The 22,034-nt window shown below is 54.3% G+C and overlaps 10 protein-coding genes across 10 annotated transcripts; 5 read left to right on the forward strand and 5 right to left on the reverse strand.

The window, feature by feature from the left end:
- Nucleotides 1-1,885: 1,885 nt before the first annotated feature.
- On the reverse strand, nt 1,886-2,702 carry CCOS01_05739 (uncharacterized protein; the record flags this gene model as incomplete). The annotated part of the gene is made up of 3 exons (XM_060453916.1): nt 1,886-1,961; nt 2,016-2,548; nt 2,610-2,702. 3 exons carry the CDS (start codon nt 2,700-2,702, stop codon nt 1,886-1,888), a joined length of 702 nt encoding a protein of 233 aa, XP_060315688.1.
- Nucleotides 2,703-3,114: 412 nt separating this feature from the next.
- Nucleotides 3,115-5,560, forward strand: CCOS01_05740 (DNA polymerase alpha/epsilon subunit B; the record flags this gene model as incomplete). Its single annotated transcript, XM_060453917.1, has 2 exons — nt 3,115-3,845; nt 3,898-5,560. The coding sequence occupies 2 exons, from the start codon at nt 3,115-3,117 to the stop codon at nt 5,558-5,560; spliced, it is 2,394 nt and encodes a 797-aa protein (XP_060315689.1).
- A 1,064-nt stretch (nt 5,561-6,624) lies between these two features.
- Nucleotides 6,625-7,243, reverse strand: CCOS01_05741 (uncharacterized protein; the record flags this gene model as incomplete). The annotated part of the gene is made up of 2 exons (XM_060453918.1): nt 6,625-6,671; nt 6,949-7,243. 2 exons carry the CDS (start codon nt 7,241-7,243, stop codon nt 6,625-6,627), a joined length of 342 nt encoding a protein of 113 aa, XP_060315690.1.
- A 329-nt stretch (nt 7,244-7,572) lies between these two features.
- On the forward strand, nt 7,573-10,166 carry CCOS01_05742 (uncharacterized protein; the record flags this gene model as incomplete). The annotated part of the gene is made up of 2 exons (XM_060453919.1): nt 7,573-7,911; nt 7,962-10,166. The coding sequence occupies 2 exons, from the start codon at nt 7,573-7,575 to the stop codon at nt 10,164-10,166; spliced, it is 2,544 nt and encodes an 847-aa protein (XP_060315691.1).
- A 2,164-nt stretch (nt 10,167-12,330) lies between these two features.
- CCOS01_05743 (uncharacterized protein) lies at nt 12,331-12,715 on the reverse strand (the record flags this gene model as incomplete). The annotated part of the gene is made up of 2 exons (XM_060453920.1): nt 12,331-12,570; nt 12,662-12,715. The coding sequence occupies 2 exons, from the start codon at nt 12,713-12,715 to the stop codon at nt 12,331-12,333; spliced, it is 294 nt and encodes a 97-aa protein (XP_060315692.1).
- Nucleotides 12,716-13,365: 650 nt separating this feature from the next.
- Nucleotides 13,366-13,887, forward strand: CCOS01_05744 (uncharacterized protein; the record flags this gene model as incomplete). The annotated part of the gene is made up of 1 exon (XM_060453921.1): nt 13,366-13,887. The coding sequence occupies one exon, from the start codon at nt 13,366-13,368 to the stop codon at nt 13,885-13,887; it is 522 nt and encodes a 173-aa protein (XP_060315693.1).
- A 694-nt stretch (nt 13,888-14,581) lies between these two features.
- CCOS01_05745 (uncharacterized protein) lies at nt 14,582-14,981 on the reverse strand (the record flags this gene model as incomplete). Its single annotated transcript, XM_060453922.1, has 2 exons — nt 14,582-14,685; nt 14,753-14,981. The coding sequence occupies 2 exons, from the start codon at nt 14,979-14,981 to the stop codon at nt 14,582-14,584; spliced, it is 333 nt and encodes a 110-aa protein (XP_060315694.1).
- Nucleotides 14,982-15,825: 844 nt separating this feature from the next.
- CCOS01_05746 (domain found in IF2B/IF5) lies at nt 15,826-17,301 on the forward strand (the record flags this gene model as incomplete). Its single annotated transcript, XM_060453923.1, has 4 exons — nt 15,826-15,837; nt 16,153-16,993; nt 17,068-17,091; nt 17,156-17,301. 4 exons carry the CDS (start codon nt 15,826-15,828, stop codon nt 17,299-17,301), a joined length of 1,023 nt encoding a protein of 340 aa, XP_060315695.1.
- A 708-nt stretch (nt 17,302-18,009) lies between these two features.
- On the forward strand, nt 18,010-19,806 carry CCOS01_05747 (FAD dependent oxidoreductase; the record flags this gene model as incomplete). Its single annotated transcript, XM_060453924.1, has 2 exons — nt 18,010-18,261; nt 18,487-19,806. The coding sequence occupies 2 exons, from the start codon at nt 18,010-18,012 to the stop codon at nt 19,804-19,806; spliced, it is 1,572 nt and encodes a 523-aa protein (XP_060315696.1).
- A 1,334-nt stretch (nt 19,807-21,140) lies between these two features.
- On the reverse strand, nt 21,141-22,013 carry CCOS01_05748 (allergen Asp F7; the record flags this gene model as incomplete). Its single annotated transcript, XM_060453925.1, has 1 exon — nt 21,141-22,013. The coding sequence occupies one exon, from the start codon at nt 22,011-22,013 to the stop codon at nt 21,141-21,143; it is 873 nt and encodes a 290-aa protein (XP_060315697.1).
- Between the last annotated feature and the right edge of the window lie 21 nt (nt 22,014-22,034).

The following is a 22,034-nucleotide window of genomic DNA, read 5'->3' on the forward strand; positions in this document are numbered from 1 at the left end:
TCAAGTGGGCATGACGAAGTTGGAGGTGGATTGTGGAGGGGAACATGGACTGGTGAGGTGGAGTGGCTGCCAAGAAGCTCCCTGGCTCGTCTGGTTTGTGCCAGGCTGTTCTGCACCTTCAGGCTTCCTGCCCCCCCTTCTTTTTCCATCTGCCTGCCCATGCCAGGTGCCATTCGCCGACTCTTGCCCGCAATGGTGGGGAGAAAGTGCGCTCTGGTCTGTGCTTCAAAGAGTCCCGTCCCTCCAGGTCATACCTATTGGTGCCCCAACCTACAGGCCATTATTACTCACCACAACCTGATGAAAGAATCATCACGAATTACCTTTGGCAGATACTGCTGCAGGCTGAGCGCAAAAAAAATTCTACTCAGTAGCGCTGCTATCATTCTTAGAAACTACGCGTCCAAGGTAGCCTAGAAAGGTAATCATTGATATGATCCTCCTCACACCATCTCAACCCCCGTTCCATTGGGCCCAACATGGAAATCCAAGTAGAGTTTTAAGGTGGGTGAGCAGATAATGGCGAGATAGATAATCCAACTCACCTTGGGTATCATATACCTCATTACCCCAGGCTGCGGTGTGAGGCGGCCGCTGATAAGTGACAGCTCATAATCATACCGCTGAGTGAGCCGGTCCAACTACATCAGGTCGCATCATCAGTAAGGTTGGTGGCTGTAGCCTCATGACTACATGATAGCTACGCTCGTTCTGAGAACAGACAGACACAACTGCCGTTGCAGGATCGAACATCGCCTGACGATATCGACACTTGCTCATTCGTCAGCATTGAATCAAACAAATATCAGGATCAGGTATCCGTAGTTACTCTCCGTCAGGTTATATCAGCATGAATACGCGTTCGTCCCGAGTCATATTCAAGCGCACCAACTACACACAATGATACAAGACATTTGATGTTGATAAGTAGTGACTAGACCTGACCAGTAGATGGATCGCGGCTCGAGGCATACTCTGGTGGTGTATCTGTATCATTTTCACATACTGCGCCGGTGGTCACAGAACCTCTTACGCAGTAATTACTACCTTGGGTTTGGATACAGAGTGGGCTCTTGGCCATAGGAAATCCCTCGCCCTGGACTCAAGGAAGCAGAGCCCAACTGATCGCTGGCATCGCTACCCGCCCGCATGTCATCCTATGGACGGCCCGGCAACTCAGGCCACCCAGGGATCAAGGCGCTGCAGCTGCTTGCATCGGCTAAACAACCCTGATCAATCCTACCATCCAAAGGAACAACGGCCCTCTGACCCAGGTATCTGTACCATTTGGAAAACTATCGAGATGCAAAGATTCGAGGATCAAAATCTTTCAAGACTATTGATGACAATTCCAGGGTTAGTCGGTAAAACATACCCGAACTGACTCAACCGAGAACATCAACCGGCGGTCTGGAATCCAGTGCATGTGCCCGCTTCTGTTTTTGGGCTCCTTTCGTCCATGTGCATATTATGGCGGGAGTCGAGTACGGGGTTGTGGGGGGAAACCGTGTCTGCAGGACGAAAGATTCTGCAGCAACTCCATTCCCGAGGTTAAAGGAGCAAGCTCACGATCCCCTCCGTGTGCTTTTTCCTTGCCAATTGCTCGAACAAAAGACCAAGTGGAGGTGGGTGGGTTCTTCAAACCCGCGTAGGCTTCGTCTAGCCCTCTTCCTCCCAAGTTGCACTTCGACCCCAAAAAGGTACCTGTCGGCGAAGAAAGCAACCTAATGTTCATCCTAGAAACCGACTAACATAATCTCGTCAATATATGCAGTCGTAAAGTGGTGAGCTACTATTACATGAGCGTACAAGTTCACAGCGCGCATCCGGGGGTCGGCTAGCTGCCCCCCCCCCCCCGAAGAGTCCTCCGATACTTGCGGGGCGATTACGAGTGGTCTTTATCGTCTTCCTCGCGAAGTCTCTCAACGAGCTTTTCTGAAAGATACGGACTCAACCCAAGACTATTCGTGTTAGTCTGTCTGTCTAGTTTGTTTCACAGAGGCTTCGCAACTTACATTCCCTCGTTGGTGATAATTCGATATGTTCCACTTGGCTCGAGCTGACCAATTATGTTGCCGCTTTGATCGACTTCAACGCTGCCCAGGATATCTTCAGGCCAGGCAATGCGACCAAAATCTGGAGGGTTTCTTGAATCACTAAGGTGGACGTAACCGCCGTGCCCGCCTCCTCCGGCGCCGCCTTGGGCACTGGCACCACCAGCACCACCGCCTCCGGCACCGCCGCCGCCACCGACCTTGCTCGACGAACGCCTCTTGTTCTTCTGGGCAAAGAGTGCCCCTCCAGAGCCAAGATTGGCTCCGCCAGGCCCTGCAAAGGCTTGCGCCTGCGCTAAGAGGTCCTTGTCTTTATGCGCATGCTCCGCAAGAACTTCATAGAGGATCTTGGTAAAGGTTTGGTTCTCGATAAACGATCGTGGCGTCGGAGGATCGGTCGTAGAGAAGCCAATGGCTATTCTCTGGTTCGGAGGCTCATCTTCGAGGTAGGATAGGAGAAAAGAGGCTCGTGATGCATCCGCAGGGAAGACTTTCTGCGCGGTAGAAACGGTCAGCTGCTTTATCGACACGCATGGCAGAGGGACAGGAACTCACAATGTGCGGGTTGGACGGCAAGCTGGACATGGGACGGAAGAAATTGAGTCTAGAAACATGCCTCGGCATGAGTCGAGCTACTGGTGCCAGCATTGTGAGTATATTGGTCGGAGGGGTTCGAAAGACAGGAGCGGCGTATTTGCAATAGAGAGGCTTTGTCTTTTCGAATTTTGGCACAGACAGCTCCGATTTCTTTCGATGACAGCATCCCAGCTGCCCAGAGTCAGTCAAGGAAGCTTGAGCCACCACCTTCTCCAGCCACAGCCACAACACTCAACCCCACTTCGGCTGACTGTGGCGCGGGGTTAAGAGAGCGCGATCAATTAACCAAGACGCGGTGTTTCGCTGCGATGGACGCGTCTCAATTAAGCCTTTGGCGTCCCTCGCGACTGTTCTTGACAACCACTCTGTGACAAGTGCGACAACCGCCACTCCGAAAAAGATCCTCGAATTTTGATACACTGCCATCTCCATACCATTCAAATCACAGAGAAACGTCTCAATCATGGATCCGCCACCGTCAATATCTCCTAAGCGCAAAATGCCCATGGCCAACATCTTTGCCGCAAGGACGCCTGCCCCTCCATCTTCTGCGATACCCTCGTCCTCGCCCGCATTCGGCACCCCAGTCCATCCTTTGAAGCCTTTCAAAGTCTCAGCGCCGACGAAACACGCGATCCTCCCCATCATTCTACCTCCAGCCACACTACGACCACTGGCATTCCGAACCTTCACAAAGAAACACAGTCTGACCATTGCCTCCTCCGCCTTACAAGAATTGGCTACATTCATCGGCCGGCATTGTGGTTCCGCATGGCGAGAGGAGGGACTCGCAGAGAAGGTCCTGGAGGAGGTGGCAAAGTCATGGAAAAGCCGCAATGGTGGAGTTATCGTCGATGGCGCAAGCCCAGAGCTTAAAGATATTCTGAAAAACTTGGAGGGAAATATGAGCGGGGGCAAAATTGTGGCCGGCGCCAGAGGCTTGAGTCGACAGAATAGTCTTCTGATCGAACCGGGGCAAGATGTGGACATGTCAAACGCGAGATTGGGTTTGCGGCCGGCACAGGCATCGTTGGCTCGAGAGGACAGCCAACAGAGCTTTGGCATGTCTAGTCTGGGCGTCGAGGAAGAAGAGGACGACGAGAGTATCAAGGATCCGCGGAAGTGGTTCAACGTAATCGATGCCTACGATCAGCCAAGATATTCCTACAATGTTGCCAAGAAGCATTTCGAGAGGTACGACATGGGTTCTGCCCGAGGCAGGAGCTTACTCGCTAACGATGAGCAGGGAAACCTCAAAACCTTCACTCCTACCGCCAGCATCACACAAAACTGCGCTATTCAGAAACAGGTACAATGTCATACACCAGAGATTGCTCAGGAACGAGTCCTTCCAGACGTCAGCAGTTGCGAGCACGAGGGCTCCTTCGGGCAAACGGTCATCATCAAACCAACTAAACCACAGAATTACCCCAATCGCCAATCTTTTAGGTCGCCATGGTAGCCACCACATGCTTTTGGGGATGTTGAATGTGTTGCCTGCGGGAGGCCTCGCGATTAGCGACCTGACGGCCACTATTGCTCTAGATGTGTCACAAGCTGTTGCAATCCCCGAAGATTCGGCTTGGTTCGCTCCTGGAATGGTTGTGCTCGTGGATGGTGTTTACGAGGAAGAAGAGGAGTCCGTCGGCAAGGGACTGAGTGGTAGCAGCGGTGTCGGAGGAACACTAGGCGGCAGGTTCCAAGGCTTCTTCATCGGTCAACCCCCATGCGAGAAGAGGAGAGCCACATTAGGAGTCAGTGGTCCCGATGGCGGCCAGGATCACACCATAGGAGGTGGATTCGGCTGGATCGATTTCCTCGGCGTCGGAAGCGAACGAGCCGTCGGATCCAAGATGCGGAAGCTTGAACAGCGGTTACTGCCCCGCCACTCTGCCGAGGAGGTGCCTAGTAGAGGGCGGATGGTGATCATCGGCGAGTTGAACCTTGACCAACCACGAACGTTGCAAGCCTTGCGAAGGATACTTGCGATATATGCAGCTGAGCCCGAAGGCTCAAGTCCAATGACTTTCGTTGTCACGGGCAATTTCACGCAGCATGCTGTTCTTGCCAGGGGTGGTAGCGGCGGCAGCATTGAGTACAAAGAATATTTTGACGCCTTGGCCTCGGCCCTGTCCGACTACCCCACGCTCCTCCAAACGTCTACATTTGTGTTCGTTCCTGGAGACAACGACGGTTGGGTGTCAGCGTTTACTGCCGGCGCTGCGACACCGCTGCCTCGAAAAGGTGCACCGGATGTCTTCACATCACGTATTAGACGCGTTTTCGCAGCGGCAAATGCGGAGCTCGGGGCCAAGAGCGATGGCGAGGCCATCTGGACGTCGAACCCAAGCCGTTTGACACTCTTCGGTCCGAATCACGAAGTTGTCGTCTTCCGAGATGATATCTCAGCTCGCCTCCGCCGCACGGCAGTCCGCCTCAAGTCATCGAAACAGAATGCCGGCGAGGATGAGGAGACCCAGCCTCCCGAAGACGGCAGCGGAGCAGACGACGTCAATATGGCAGGGAACGACCAAGTCGAAGCAGACGAGGCTATGGACGTTGATATTCCCAGCGAGAAGCCCGCTGTAAAAGAGGTCAATTCGAGCCTGCCTCAAGACATCCATGCGGCGCGGAAGCTCGTCAAGACGATCTTGGACCAAGGGTATCTGTCGCCTTTCCGTCAAGCGACCCGCCCAGTGCACTGGGACTATGCGACGGCTCTGCACCTCTACCCTTTGCCAACATCAATGGTCCTTGTAGACACGACGGCGCCACCGTTTTGTGTGACGTACGAGGGGTGTCATGTCATGAACCCGGGCAGCATTCTTGTGCCTGGACGGACGCGAGTCGGTCGCTGGATAGAGTATGAGATTGGCAAGATTGGCAAGTTACGGGAGACGACGTTTTGAGTTACAGCATAGCGGCTTTGTGTTTTACAATACAATAGACTTGGGGCCGGAGTCGCGGCTACCTAATAAGGGCTGTTGGCAATTGGGGTTGAGAATGATACCACCATCTTCAAGGAAAGACAAGTCCCTTGAACGATGAGATGAATCTGCACATGAAAAGCCGTTTACTCTGTGTCTATTTTATCCTTTGATGGGCATATAATCACCAGCCTAGAGTTCTCTCTCCAGTGTTCTACGGCTGGGGCGATGGCTTCCGAGGAGATGGACGTATTGGCTCTTAAGCTAATTAAGATAAGATTACCAAGTGATACTTCTCTCAAGTTGGGGAGTCCATCACTGTTGATAGATATGGCAGCATGCTTCCTGTACCTGATCAGAGGCCATCATTGGTTGAATCCTGGTTGGGAAGTTTTTGACGATCTTCATAGGCTTCATTGGCTGTGTTGGCTTTACGCAAGTAGCAACGCAGCACCCGACATGGCCATTTCGAAGATGCTGTTTCCTAGCACAGTTCAGGCTGCTCGAAAGGTTTGACATTGGGTTCCGGCTCTAGATACAGAGTTGGAGAGGTACAAGCTCAAGGTCATGATGATCACCAAGGCATGAGGTTGAAGTTCCACTTCCACGTGGAGAAGCATGTTCCCCAAGCACGCGGGAGAAATGAGCTGCGCGTGAGTTGTCACTCCACGCAAACTTTCCTGGCTTAGCGCACCGCTAGACCACCGGAGGCAGGAGATAGCCGTGAGAGAGTAAGGTAGGTAGGTTGCGTAACATGAAGATAGGTGACTCTCTCTTTCCAGACTCCAGCCAGTCATAGCAGCCCAGACCTGGTCTGCGCTTGACCGCTGCTGAAACGGAGTTGACCAAAACGTGGAAGTCGGCCCACGTACTGGGTGTTCTTGCGGCATTCGTTCCCGTCCTTGGACACATTTCTGCGACTCCCTCCCAGCTTGTCCATCGAATTCGAGCGTGCACTAACAGCACGTACCGCTACCCTGGTCGACATTCCCATAATGGGATAGGTACCCCATGGTCTTGTCCCTCTATCCCTTCTTTCTTCCGTCTCAAGTCCTAGCATCCGTCGGACCCGACCGTGAGGTACCTTGGTATGCTGTGGTCCCGGCGAGCGTATTTCAAGTGTCCAACACTATCCGTTTGTGTTCACCCAGACACAGTTTGGCTTTGTGTATTGTTATCGAGGAAGAACAAAATACCTTAGAACAAGAGATGAAAGTCCATGGCGGCCCAGACCGCGGGCTAAAATAAGCGAGAAAGTGCTCCGTAACCACGCCAAGTTCGGCCGGGTCTGGCCTCCACTCCTTCGCAGCATACCTTCCAAAATACAGTGCTCCGGTTCGGCCCAATCAAGTCAGCAGCAGACCACTCACCTTCAATCGCCTCGCATCGCCTTGTCCTGGGCGCCACTGGAGCACGCCCTGCATCGTGGGGAATCTCGATCGAGATCTCACAGAATTTCCATATCTTCCGCCCAAAGCCCCATTCGGCCTTCCCGGGCAGTTTCGACCGCCGATCTTCCTCCAAGACGACGCAGGAGGCACAACTGAATGACTTGGCTTTCGCCAGCATCGCGAACACAACTCGCCAGCACTGCGTGCGCGCTTGCGTTGCCATCCAGGTTGTGTGGGCAGCCTCGGCCTCAAGCTCTTCCTTGCTGACTGACATTGTCGGTGACGCCAGCTCGGTTTTCGAATAATCTACCTTATTTCTGCATCTCGGCTCGGATTGCTGCTACCGCTCCTGCCGCTCTTGACGCTTGTTAGAGCGTAAGAAGAAACGCTCCAAGCCTTTCAGACGCCACCTCACGAGCCGTGGGACCTACCATTTGGTTACCATCGTCAGCGGTTGCTGCTACCTACCGTCTGAATCCGCCGCACCGACGTTGCACCCATTGATTTTGAAGTTCATGGGTCTGGACATCACGGCATTCCGTCCCCGCTCTCAGTGAACCGCCGTTGGCAGGACCACACCATCACAAGCAATCAAAAAAAGCCATGGCATTGTCACCGGGTGGCATCGTTTCGGCTCAGCTAGGCTTCCTTGCCATCTTCAACCCATCGTTGGGTCATTCTGATGAGACTCTTGACGATCAAATTGTTTACTACTCTTCAGTCAACACCCAACGACATAAACGGCGTCACCGCTCACGTGCAAAGCCAACTGAGAATCTGTCTCAAGAGGAGCGCAATGAGCGTCTTCGTCAGATTGGTCTTGCCCAGGGCATGGTCGAGTTCAGCAAGAGCTTCTCTGGCGGCCAGCCTGTCGACTCCATCGACACGGACAAGACACGTGTGATCCTCCATGAGCTGGAGCAAGACTGGTGGATTCTTGCGGTACGTTTCTCCTTACACTGCTTTGTTTTCCTATTGCTGATTGCCTGCAGTCCATTGATCTTACTCGTATTCCTTTGCCGCCCAAGCTTCAGACAGGGAAAGCAGAAGAAACCCCAGAAGAGGTTGTCGAGTATTCATCTAAGGAGATTAAGCCGTCATCTCTTCTGTTGCAGGATCTGCTCCGTGCTCATACTATCTTTCTGCTTCATCATGGCACCTCACTCAGTGCCCTGTTTGTTCGCTCCCGAAGAATGAGTTTCCTCAGCCTGCTTGGTCGGTATTGGGACCTATTTTTGTCAACTTGGAACGTAATGTTACAAGGGAACCCAATTCGCACAGTATTTGGAGGCATCAACATCGCTGCGTCTGGCGAACTGGGCATTGGCGTCGGCGAAGAGGAGCGGGGCAGTGGGGAACGAGAGGTGTTGGAAGGGCTCGTCACTAGAGTTGAGGGTCTTAAAGACCTGGTGGTCTCAAAATTTGGATCATTGGATGCCGATGGGGAATCGAAAACCGGGAAGGAGCCGAAGAGGTCCTGGCTGGGTACAGGACAAGATCCAGGTCCTGAAGACGGTGCCATTTTTCTGGGGACAGGAGCGTTATCTCGCAAGTCCGTGAGAGATATCACCCTATGGATGGAAGACTTGTATACATGGGGAGAAAACGCCTACGGCGTCATTGATAGTCCGACATCTCTTCGCGCTGGCCGACGGGTGAAGAGATCTGAGCCGGCCCCGGAATCCAAACCAGCACCAGCCCCGGCGCTTACAACGAAGCCAGCAGTACGGCCGCCAGTTCGCCCCAATAATCATCGATCAAATTCTGGCTCTGCTTCTGGGAGCTCGACCTCGACGAGAACACTGGCTGAGCGGCGTGGGCTTGATATTGGTACGGTGAAAGAAGCCAAAAGGCCAAGTGACACCAAGGGCAATTCGGCCCCCGTTCCCGAGATCGGCGACACCGAAGCCGACACTGTAGCCGCTACCGGCTCTACCGCTACGCCAACTCAAGGAGAGAGCGATGGCCACATGGACAAACTTATGACGGTCATGAAGTTGGGGTACGGCACGTATTGGTCAATCGGCAAATCGGATACTTCTTCGTCTGCGGTTAAGAGCCAACTATCTGCCGTTGCTGCGTTTCAAACTGGGGAGTCCTCTAAGGCTGCGGTGAACCCGCATGTGAAACCTAAGCAGATGGAAGATGACGAGGGACATTACCTCATCGGCCTGATGGGCGATGTCGAGGAGGGTAGTGGCGACGAGGAAAACGGAGCCTCAGATGAGGCAGCTGAGCCCGAATCGAACTCTCGTACCATGCTACGCACCGTCCACGTTGAGCTTGACAAAGTTGGCACGGATCGCCTAGAAGCAGATGTCGTGAGGAACCTCGGCAACCTCACGAACGATGTGACGCCTCTCGGAGCCAACGCTGTGAGCTCGAACCCGACATTTGGAAACCAGGACTCAAACAAAGCAAGCAAGATGCGCGTCGTCGTTTACGTAAACAAACCCTTCATATTTGCTTTCCTCTTTGAGTTGAGGACCGACTCGCTGGCCTGGAACTCGTTCTACAAGTCTCTTCATTTCCAGTTGGCACCTTTACGAAAGCCACTTTTATCTTCGATCCAATATCGGCCAGATAGGCCGGAGTCCAGTTCTTCATCGTCCAACATCTACGATCTCGTATGGGACGCTGAGGCTATGACGGTACATTCGACCATACCAAATATTCCGGACCACACACAAGCATTCCTATCAAACGCACCATTACCATGGTCAAGAGTGGAGGCCATGAACACACACATGCAACTACTCAACATTTTCAACCTCACCAGGCCGGAAATGAATCAGCTCGAGAGGACCTGCAAGACCAATCGTGGCTGGTGGGTCGTCTGGCAGCGCATCCTGAATCGACACGCCACGAGCGACGAAGCATTTCAGCCAGCGCAGAACTACGAGGACGGCGCCCAGTCGACGTCGGATAGGGACGTTTCCCCAGCGAGCGGCGATGGATCCAGCACAGCGCGGCCGGCATCGCCTACGCCGCCGAGCCCGACGGTCAGTAAGGAGATTATCCTGATCCGTAGGGCGAGCGATCACGCCGGCTACCGCGGCGTCAGCTCGTCGTTCGCCGAGGGCGGCATAGGACTGACGGGATCTGGGTGGGGCGGTGACGGCGCGGGCCGTCTTGCGTCGGGGATCGGCATTGACACACGGAAGTATATTGAGGGGCTCTTGAACTTTAGCCGGTGAAGAACATGATGTAGTTGCTCTAGAACTCTCCAAAATCTAGGGCGGCCGGGGCGGTGGTCAATTTTCCTTCCTTTCTCCAACTTCTAGGTTGAGAGACACGCGGAGTACGCGGGGAGCGCAAAAACGGATTAGCTACGGCTGTGGCGTTGGGTTCGTGTCAATAACAGGGGAGACATCATGATGATACGCATCAGCGGTGGACTTTTTTTTTCCCCCTCGTCAAGAACATGATTAGATGAGGGTAATTTTTTGTCAATGAATGACCAAAGGTCGATATCTCATGACCGTGCGTAAACCCATTGCACTCGAGTAACGTCATGATTCCTTTCCTGGCGTACTTTTTAGGACGAAAGTGCCCGGCTTGGCTTCGGGCTAATTTTGAGTCCACGGCATGTGTCTGTGTGTCTGCTCTGCTTTGCTACACTACCTAGACTTGTTAGTAACAGCAGGTCATAATTTCTGCGCTAGAGAAATTGTAATTCTTCTATTGCCGCAGTAGCTTGACAGCGGCTCGGTAGCCATGACGCCATGGGATCTAGAAGTGTGACGCGTGACATTTTGGATCTGGGTATTGAGTTGAGTGTGAGTAAGTGTCCTAAACGTCACGATCCAGGGCAGTAGTGTAAGGCGAGCAGAACCGCCTTCGGCCCTGGGTAGGGGGGCTTCTGAAGGCGACAACAGATGAGTAGTTGATTACGTCTAGAAATGGGACATTAGAGGGCTTATGAAGAATGGATGATCGCTTGGCAGAGCAAGCTACCTAGACGAAAGAGCTGCAGGGTGATGCCAAGCCCTTTACGCTGGATGAATGTGTTTTCTTTTGTCGGTGCCGCCAGTCTCAATGGCTGCTTCACTGATAGCGGCAAGATACGTCTCAGAAGCTGAGAGTCGATTTTGGTGAGGGAGAAACAAAGACCATGATACTTACAATGCCACTAATGAGCGGCTGAGGTCTCTTATCGCTCCGTTTTATGTCCCTAATGAAACTAAATGAAAGTTAGAGAGCAAGAGACTGAATGGAGATGTACGAAGATTTAAAGAGATCTTCTTAACCTCTATGTTCATGTGATGATAATTGTAGCTAGATACTGTCCGCTCTCAAGCGACAAAAAAAGGTTAATCAGGACTTAGGGGACTGTGGACTGGTAGCGCTGATTTGAGGGTGTAAATCATGACGGTGAGTTCACCACGCCGGAAGCTTGTTGAATAGTACGCGGGTGTGACTGTTTGTCCGTGGGGAAGCCACCGGGGGATTTGCTGCTCCTGCGTTTTCTGTTATTTACCTTGATTATCATGACTCCTGGCTGAATATCTGTGAGGGTCTAGATGGATGGCAGCTCAAGTTCGACGCGACAGACTTTCCCAAGCGCGGGATATGCTGGCTTCACCTTGTTTCACCGAAGTAGTCGCACAAGGTTCGATAGGACGACAGCGATCGTAACAAGGGTACAGAAACAATGAGCCGGGGCTTAGATGTGTTGTGGATGGTCGAAATGGATGCTTTCTCTAGGGTGGTTGCTGGGCTGCGGCCGACTTCCCCCAAAGCAACAGCGAATCGCCAGGAAGAGAGGGGGATTTGCTGCAGGGGCCGGAGAACGCACGGCAGACAAGGCGAAGAAGGAGGGGCAAGAGGATTTCCAAGGATCCCAGAGAAGTGGGAGGGGGACTGCGAGGCTCTTCACCTGCCAACCGGCATCACCCCGCCGGTAATAACCTACGGAGTGCAGCATGTAGGGGTTCTCTGTACTTCATAGGGAAGGTAGGGAGAGGGTCTGACAGAGTTGACAGGGCTCATAGCACCGAGAAAAGTCTTTTCACCTTCCATCCCTACAACAGGAAAGCTGGATGGGAAACTCATGAACCCTGCAGGAAGGGCGAAAACAGAGCCACAATTGCCAATGAGAGCCGCGCAACCACGAGCGCTGCGGCCTTGCTTCCTTTCGCTTGCGGCCTCCCAAGAGTTTCCCATCAAGTCCACAAGTTGGACGAGAAGAGGGCCCAGTGGTCCACGGCTTTCGGGCACGTCGGGAGAGGCGCCACCAGAAACGCGCCACCATCTGTAAGAAATCTTTCCCTCTCAGCCCCGAGTTGCTCACTCCCCCTGCAAAGTTCTACTGCCTTGGTTTCAGAAGCTAGCTGTTGCCAGTTGAATATGCCCTATCCGTCAGTACGGGGCAGGTCGGTGGGCGCGAAATGTATGACGGTCGCGGATGTCCCAGGGATTCGTTGGGCTGAACGCGGTCTCGTCCAAGCCGTCTAGCGGCATCGTCGGAGCCGTCTTGGACCCTTGGATGATGCCATTGGACCGCGTTAGGCATGTCAGGCGCTCGAGCAACATCAAGATTGAAGCTGCAAAGCAATGCGTGGAAGCTCGCGCCCTACCGAACGGTGTCATGTACAGTGTCTTGCGTGTGCGCATGTGTAAGTACATCGAGGCTCAGATGCCAGTAGATAGAGCACGGAACTGAGGTAGGTAGGTGGGGGGAGGTACGTACCGTGTTAGTGTTGATGGTGTTGTGTTGTGTTTTGCGCGCGTGAAGGAAAGACATTGGCTGGTGAGGTCATAGTTCCCGCAAGTGCCGATCCATCATCGAAGCTCTATCTCCCTCTTGTCCTTGTCCGCGCGCAGCTTCCGCAGCAGCAGCGCACAATCTCCATGCCCGGTGCCGAAAGAGTTCTTCTTCACCTTACACAGTAGAGGCGGCTTAGGTTAGGTTCCCATCCATGTCCGACTGACTTTTTAACCTGGGAAGAACCCTCCTCGACCGATCCCATCCCACCCTCCCAACTTATTAAAGATACCCTTGTCTGCTGCTCATTGCGACTGCCTTTCCGCCACGACCTTAATCACCCGACAACCAAAGTCCAGATCCAGAACTATCTTATTTGTCCCACGCCACCCCTTAAGACTCTGTTTGATTCTTGTCCTCCTCCACATCACACACACAATTACAGTCCGAAATCGACATTTCGTTGTTTGTCTGACAATATCAACAGCAAAGATTCACCATCGTCATCAAGCACCAGTCACGCCACAGCATCCAGCTTCGTCTTAGACACAGCTATAAACAAATCGTCGACACCAATTACACATTCCGGTGCTTATAGAGAACCGTCCTCTCGGCTTTTTCAAGCTCTCTAGATACCTGAAATCGCTCTTGCCGAATACTCACGACAAGCGATACACTACCAGCCCAACATGATGGAATCAATGTTGCAGGTCCTCGTCCGAGGTGTACAGATCCTCTGGGTCCTCCTCGTCACAGCATTGATCGGCAATGTCATCGCTCTCAACATCAACAGCGCCGGCTCCGCTATGGCCGCCATCAACTTCTCCATGTTCGTCGCCGTCCTCAGCTGGCTGGCGGCTCTGTACGGCCTTGCCGCTGCCTTTGTCTCGGCCATCGCCATTCCCATTGTGCTGTTGGCCCTTGACGGCGCAGCCATTCTCTTCACCTTCATCGACGCTATTGTTCTCTCGGCCAAGCTGCGCGCAGTCAACTGCGGCTCTCTGAACAGAAGCAACCTGCCGAGCGATTACATCGTCTGGGGTTCCGGCGACGATGAGAAGCGATGCCGCGAGATTCAGGCCAGCACCGTCTTCATGTGGTTCCTGTTTGCTAGCTTCTGCGCAGGAGGCTTCTTCACCTTCATGAACTTCCGTCGCGGCGGTGGCTCTGTCCGCAGCTCCCGCCCTAGCATGGCCCAAGTCGGCGTCTAAGTCTTCGACTTTCTCAACTATGTGCGGCGCAGACTCTGCAAAATGAAATAGAGAACAAACGGGGTATGGAATTGGACGGGCCGGCTGGGTAGGACATTTGGTCATCGCAAGACTTGCAGGAAGACCACCGAGTCCTGACGGCGTTGGCGGCAGGTTATTGATAACTTTACCTTTCACGATGGCATGTAGTAATAATGAATGACTGGATATGGGTATGGGATGACATGGATATATTGTCAGGGATACGGCGGGGCCTATGATGCCTTGGGAGCTGGGGCATTGGCCACGGAGCCATCAGCAGCTCTTTGTAGTACAACAACGAATTGATACCATTCCACGACTTTACCCTTTACCTACTACACGTGACCCATTAAGGATCATAGGATATAAATTACGTATTCACCTCCGAGATTGACCAAATCGATACTGAGCATACTGCGATCGTGAGCTAGTTGACCCCCTTGGCATCGAGATATGCTTGATAAATTCGTTCAAACGTTCGATTTAGATCTAGTCTTTTGGACCGGGCTGGATGCCTCGCCTCAATATGTGCCGCCTGGTCTTCTATGACGGCTTGCCCTCAACGCCAACCATGTATACACGCCGAACACCATGCAGGATGTTGCGGGCTTGGTAGTAGAATGCCCAAAGTCTCGTTTTTCCAAAGAGCCCAGTAAGCCCCAAAATGCGCTTCTTATAATGTTGCCGCTGCCTCAGCCGCGCCGGCGGCCTTGAAGGCGCCCTTGTTCGTCCACCGCACCTCGACGTTGTGCATCCATTCCATGTATCGTGACCAGCCTGTGGGTATACCATATCAGCATCTTGAACGATGACGAGAGACTTGAGAGACCGGGGCGAGGCTTACTCCAGTATGCAAACTTGCGACCAAAGTATTTGCCGGCAAAGGGAACAATGACCATGGTCAAGAGAAGCTGGACCTGCTCCAGACTACGCTCCCACTCCTCCTGGGCGTCTGATTCATCCTCGGAGTCTAGCACGCTGCTCGATATTGAAGGCAGGGAGTCAATCTCGTCGTTATCGGAGGAAGGTGAGACGTCGTCGTGCAGGATGAAGGAGTCGGTGGATGCCATCATGTCGGGGGAAGGCAGGCGTCGTCGGCAGCTCGGTTCTTGGGTTCAGGTGCGTTGAATGGATCGGGGGAGGAGGATATCGAACTCGGTCGGCACGCTGCTTCTCGGAAATAGCTAGGGTGTGTCCCTTGCACGCGTCCGCTTGATGTTCGTAGCTGTTGTGATACAAGACAACCCTCTTGATGGGCGTTCGCAGGGGACGGTTGATTCAAGGTCCGCGATGTCTCTCCAATGGTTAATGCCGGTGCAGCTTGAATGGGCCAACAGCGGAGATCGGAACGCCTGGAGCTCTCTCTCCCCCGTTTCCTCAACCAGAAACGGCAATCAGGACGGCCACTCGCAGACGTTGGGACCTCGATTTTAATTGGCTTGCAAGTCGCTTTTGATGGGTCCTACTAACGCTGCAGGCGAGGGGGCATGGTGACAGAAGGCAACGAGCACAAACGGAAAGAGTCACCTTGCGGTCACGTGAGACGTACAATCACTGAGTCACAGCCCACCCTCACCTGTCGGGCGCGCAGCCGCTACCTTACAGTGGGCAAAGATAGTCGTCTTCCACCCTCACGTCACACCCCCTCAAGAAAATCTCCCAACTGCTGCAGCCAATTCTCAACTCTGCTCTCACAAATTCGCATTACCGAACCATTTTGTGACGGACCACAGACAACCTCCTTCCGCCATTTCACAGACCGGTCGTTTGGGATTTCTGCACCATATCGTGCCGACAGTAGACTCATTCAGTCGCACCGTGGACCAGCCCAGATTAATACCAGCCCAAAGGAATTCGCCAGGCGCCGCCCCAGGATACCTAACCGAGACTCGGTTCAGTGAGACACAGGCCGCAATCATGGATGTCGAAGTAAGTTACCGTTGCTAGCCCTCCCTCATGCGCACTTCTGAGCACCACCACCCACTGGCCCCTCCACCAATCCCATGCTTGATTACCCCACTGCGAACCGGAACCAGACACGAATTGAACAGAACATTTTCCGTGACTCAACCTCTGTCAAACCGCCCGAGCTGCTGGACATCATCACCACCTGACCGTTGTTCGACCCCCCGTCCCCTCTTCTACTGATCCAGTTTTTTTCTCTTCAATTCCTCAAACGGAGAAAAAAAAAAGACCCAAACACCATTGAATATCGTTTTCTAACATAGGTGCCTCCCCCCACAGGATACCACTCCCGCCCCCGAACGCAAACAGCGCAAATCCGTCGCCTTCACAGACGAGCAAGTAGTAGTCGACGCAGACGGTTCAGTCACAATGGTCAACGCCACCGAGGAACCCAAGGAGACAGCCCAGTCGCACACGCCCCGTACGCCGCCGCTTACCGCAGCCCTTGAAGCCTTACATGCTGATGCCAATTCTCAAGCTGGAGCCGAAGATGCGACAGCCCCTGTCCCCGACGTTGCTGAAGATGGCGGGCTCGACCTGTCAATGAAGAAAAAGAAGAAGAAGAAGGTTCCCAAGGAAGGTGACGACGCTGAGGAGGCTGCCGCTGGCGAGGACGGCGGTCTTGACCTGTCGATCAAAAAGAAGAAGAAGAAGACGAAGGTTCCCAAGGACGGCGATGAGGACGAGTTCACCGCTAAGCTCAAGGCCCTGGAGCTCGAGGGCAAGGAGGAGGGCGCCGAGGCCGAGGGTGCTGCCGACGATGGCGACATGGACCAAGGTACCGGTATCTGGCAGCACGACGAGACCAAGGCCCTCAGCTACAGCCTGCTCCTGAACCGCTTCTTCCACCAGCTGTCTCAGAAGAACCCCGACCACGCTCTGAGCGGCTCCAAGAGCTACAAGATCCCGCCCCCGCAGTGCATGCGTGAAGGCAACAAGAAAACAATCTTTGCCAACATTGCCGAAATTTGCAAGCGCATGAAGAGAACCGAGGAGCACGTCACAGCCTACCTCTTCTCCGAATTGGGTACCAGTGGTTCCGTCGACGGCAGCAGACGCCTTGTTATCAAGGGTCGTTTCCAGCAGAAGCAGCTCGAGAACGTGTTGCGCAAGTACATTAGTGAGTCTTTGCTCGGTGCCCCTGACGTTTGCTGCCGCGTAGATGCTGACCAAAGTTCTTTTCTTTCCCTACAGTCGAGTACGTCACCTGCAAGACCTGTAAGCTTACGAACAAAATACCCCACCATTGCGTCTCGTTGCGATTACTGACAACCGACCCCAGGCAAGTCCGCCGACACCGAGCTGTCCAAGGGAGAGAACCGTCTGTACTTCATTACTTGCAACTCTTGCGGTTCGAGACGTTCCGTCACCGCCATCAAGACCGGTTTCTCCGCCCAGATCGGAAAGAGAAGAAAGATGCAGGGTTAAGCGACGACAACCAAATTACGACCCCACGGACCAGAAACGAGAAAAGAGTTGGAGAGGTGTTTCTTCTACGCTATTTACGTCCTTTAGCGTACTCTTGTCTTGTAGATATGACCTTCGCTGGCCCAGGCAGTGTGCACTGCGGCATTCACAGCTGCGGCGCTCCGGGTGGCCAATGGATTGATGGCACAATAGAGAAAATTGGCGTTTCCACCCTTAAAAATTGGTACGGTAGTCGGGCAGTAATGTCAAATTTCTTGATGATGCTCATGTCTTCGGCATTCTTTGAACACGCGTATCAGCATTAACCAGCAGTCTGTGGAAATCTACGACAGCAGTGACGCAGGCCGCGGACGTGTGTCGATGATGCCGCGTTTCGGCTTTCATACGGTGGGAGGAGTGCAAGGGCCGGAGGGGCAAGGCCGGCCGACCTCACATGTGCGGCGACCTATAGTCAACCACCACCACCACCACCACCACCACTTTCCTCGCCCAGGCACATGACTGATCAGTTCACGCGACCAACATCACATAAATACCAACATTGACGACTGCATTTCACATAGAACTTTGGCTGCAGTAAAAGTCTCTAACATATAATTCACAACATTCCAAAAACGGCACATCGCGGTTTTATAAAGCTTATCAATAACCCCTCAACCCCGATAAGAAACCCCGAGCATCTCAACTTAACCCTCAACAAGCAAAGCAATGACAGGCGAAACCCTCCAGCCGGGCCAAGCCGACCTGCCCTCGGCCAAGAGCACGGCGTCGTACTGGCACCGCGAGCCTTCCAAGACGCTGCTTGGCCACCGGACCACACGGGACCTGCCGCCGACCGCGGACGTCGTCGTCGTCGGCAGCGGCATCACGGGCGCGTTCGCTGCCAAGGAGTTGCTGGAGCGGGCTGGTGCCGGCGCTGGTGGGGAGGGGAAGAGGGTTGTTCTGCTTGAGGCGCGGGAGGTTTGTTGGGGGGCTACTGGACGGGTGAGTTCTTTCAATTTCTTGTGTATTTTGAGAATGTCTCGTTATGGAGGTTCTTCCATTGTTTGGAGGGGCTTAGACGGGGGTGACTTCCTTATCATCGTCTCACTCACTCATACACGTCATACTATCTATCCCCACCAACATCCCAAGCCCTCCGATTTACCTTGAAAAGGAACCTTTAGAACTAACTTGACAATCCAGAACGGCGGCCACTGCCAGCCGGTAGCATACAACCCAAACACCGCCATCGCAACCTTTGAGCTCGCAAACTACGCCCACATCCGTGACCTCATCGCCAACAATGCCATCCCCTGCGACTGGGTCTCCCTCCGCGGCGTTCACGCCCTGCTGACGCTCGATCTCGTCGACGCCGCTCGCAAGCAAATCGCCGCATTGCCGCCTCGCTTCGCGTCGCTCGCGCGCCTCGTCACGGACGCGGAGGAGCTCGCAGACCTCAGGATCCCGGACGCCGCCGGCGCCGTCGTGCAGGAGGAGGCGGCAAGCGTGTGGCCCTACAAGCTCGTGTCGTGGATCTTTGAAGATCTGCTGCGGAGGTTCGGAGTGGACAAGGCTGACGTGGACACTTTGACGGGAAACGTCGGGCAAGGCGTCTCCTTCAACATCCAGACCTCCACGCCCGTAACACGCCTCCAACACCTTGCCCCCTCAACCCCGTCCGGCACACCATCATGGATCCTCCACACCCCTCGCGGCCAAATCGCCACCGCACAAGTCCTCCTCGCCTCAAACGCCTACACCTCGCGCCTCCTCCCCCGCTTCGCAGACCTCGTCGTCCCCGTCCGAGGTCAGGTCGCCGCCCTCTTCCCGCCCCGGCCGCGCGCCGAGCTCGGGAGGAGCTATGTCTTCATGGCGAGCTCCGACGCTGCGAAGGGTGAGCCGAACCAGGATGATTACCTCATACAACGGCCCAGCCCCGGGCTGGAGATGATTCTGGGCGGTGGGCGGGCGAATGGGACGCTGCGCGGGGTGGGTATTTCTGACGATGACGAGGTTGATCCTGTTGTTGCTTCGTATTTGAGGCGGGCTGGGGCGAGAAATCTTGATCTTGCTCGCACTACTGACACTGGTCGCACTAATACGGTCACGGGAATAGGGCAGACGCAGACGGAGGCGCAAGAGGAAGAGGACAGCGCCACCAACGCCAATAGCAAGAAGGAGCTACAAGCGAGTCACGAGTGGACGGGCATCATGGCCTTCTCGCGCGACGGCAGGCCGTGGGTGGGACAAGTGCCCGCCGGGACCGTCCTCGGCGGCGGGGAAGGGCTGTGGGTCTGCGCCGGGTATACCGGGCACGGGATGCCGCAAGCCGCGCTGTGCGGGCGGGCTGTGGCGGGTATGATGATCGGCGGCGGCGGCGACGGCAGCAGCAGGAGGGAGGATGACGTGGATGGGGAGGAGGAGCTTCCGGCTGAGTTCTTGGTCAGTGAGGAGAGGGCTGAGAAGGCGAGGGCTTTGCCTTCCATCAAGGAGATGGATGACTTGGATATGTTCTTGTTGTAGACAAAGGTGCCTGTCGTGGCGAATCTCTGTGCAACTTCGGAATAGGGGCGTGTGTAAACGGTGCAGTTCCTCTGCGAGTTTTCGACGTCATCCTCTGTACAGCATAGGTAGCTCTTGCAGCTACAAAAGCCCCCAGTCTGTGGCAATGAATAGATCACCTAGACCTCGTCTTCCAACTCAACGAGATATCGGGATATCGGTCCTCTGTGAACAGTTTCCCTCGCCAAAATGGAACAACAATGAGGACAAGGCGCATTGCGAAGATGGGACTGGACTTAGGCCATCTCTCTTTCTCTCGTCCTCGGCTCGTGAAACCAACCTTTACCAAATAAGTCAAGGCAACTGAGGCGCAGGCAGACGAGGAATGCTGAACCGCCGCCCGGCTCGCTGGACTGGCCCAGGACGATCCGGATCGTTGCGGAGCGAGACACGTACAGGCCTGGGTGTCAGAGACAATCGCCTCTGCAGACTCCAGAGAGGCAAGAGAAGGGGGGGCGAGGGGGCTTTGGGGCTCGACGGCTAATGCAGCCACGGTAACAGATGCGATGCAGAATGTCTCTGTCAGGCTGGGCGATGTTTGCTTTTTCTCTCCTTTTTGGAGTTTGGACGTCACCTGAGCTGGTCGTTGGAATGTTCGACTGTGTCATTTTGCAAACCAGTGGGAGGCTAGGTTTTGCCCCTCCTTTGCCTACTATGGCGAATATTTCGTCAAATATCATTGCGTCTCGAGGGGAATCTCATGAGGGTTCTCAGACATTAAGAATGCCAAGATGTGGAAGAGGGCAGTCACTCGGCCGATTGTCCAGGAAACGCGGAGAGTGGGATTGCAGATCGAGTTCCAATAATGGGATTTTTCTACTTTTTGTTTTTGTCCTGGAAACCACATTGGTCTCAATAGCCCATTCGGGGATACCATAGGTAACACCCCTAATAGATATATACATTGAAAGTTAAGTTTAGAAACTGACCGGTGGACAAGCATATCCACAAACAGAACACCAAATGCATCCGCCCAGTTTGGACCCACGAACGGAGTACGCATACACAGGTATAGAGATATTCGTCATCACGTCATCAAAACCGTAGTTTTGTTCGTAGTCTTTTTGTTATCCAATCCAGTCCCGTGCTGTGAACCAGGCGCCGTCCTCATTCAAGTGAGGTGAAATGTGACCATAATTGTTATTGAGATTTTGAGTGAAAAATGGCTGTCTTGGGAAACTGCCATGATAGGTGATCAGCGCGGCACCTCCATTGGGAAGCGGCATGGCAAAAGACGATGAAGCACCCGCGGAACCCCAGAGAAGCTGGAGCGAGAGCGCGCACCAGTGCGCCTCTTAGTCAAGGAACTTCCACTCGACAGTTCCGCGACCAACGCCGAGGCTGCCGAAGAGTTCGAGGAAGGCCTTCTCGCTGACGTCAATGGCATCCGCCTCGCAGCCCATGCACTTGTCGCGGACGGTGGCAGTGGTGGTCTTGCCGTTGCAGGTGATCTGGACCTTCTTTCCGCAGTACGGGTTGCCGTTGGACTGGGCACCCATGACCAAGTGAGAGACGGCAACAATGTTCTCGGTGTTGTCCTTGCCGCTGTCGTCCTCACCGCAGGCGCCAAGACCAACAGCGTAGTAAGTCAGGTCACCAGTGTGCGTGATGCCGCCAGAACCACCGCCGGAACCACCAGAAGCAGCGGAAGTGGTCGCGGGAGGGGCCTGGCTGGTAGTAGGTTGAGGCGCGGGGGCGGGAGTAGTGGACGTGGTAGGAGCCGGCGGGGGAGCAACGTAGACAGAGGTTGAAGTCGGGACGGGCTCGGGAGTCGGGGTCTGGGGAGCAGGGACGGGCGTAGATGTGGTGGTGGGGATGGGAGCTGGCGCCTGCTGCTGAACGGATTCCTTGATGGGAGAAGCAGCCGCGGAAGGCTTGGTGGAGGTTGACAAGGTGGTGTAAGACGGCTGGTCGGCGGGCTCAAAGAACTGGGCGGGAACGGAGGTGGTAGGAAGCGCCGAGCTGGTGGACGAGACCTCGGGTTCAACCCAAACGGTGGAGGTTGAATCAACATATTCGGTCACGTAGGCGGTCTCGGTAACCCACTCGGTGACGAGGTGACGCTTCTGGTGCTTGCCGTGGACATGGCGGCGTTTGCTTCCATGCTGATGGGGCTGGGCAATGGCAGTGGTAGCCAGGACGGCGCAGAGGAAGGCGGCGGTCTTCATTTTGGCTTGTCGAAGACTGTG

The sequence above is a fragment of the Colletotrichum costaricense genome, assembly GCF_030867565.1.
Source record: "Colletotrichum costaricense strain IMI 309622 chromosome Unknown Scaffold_5.1, whole genome shotgun sequence".
Taxonomy (NCBI): Eukaryota; Fungi; Ascomycota; class Sordariomycetes; order Glomerellales; family Glomerellaceae; genus Colletotrichum; species Colletotrichum costaricense.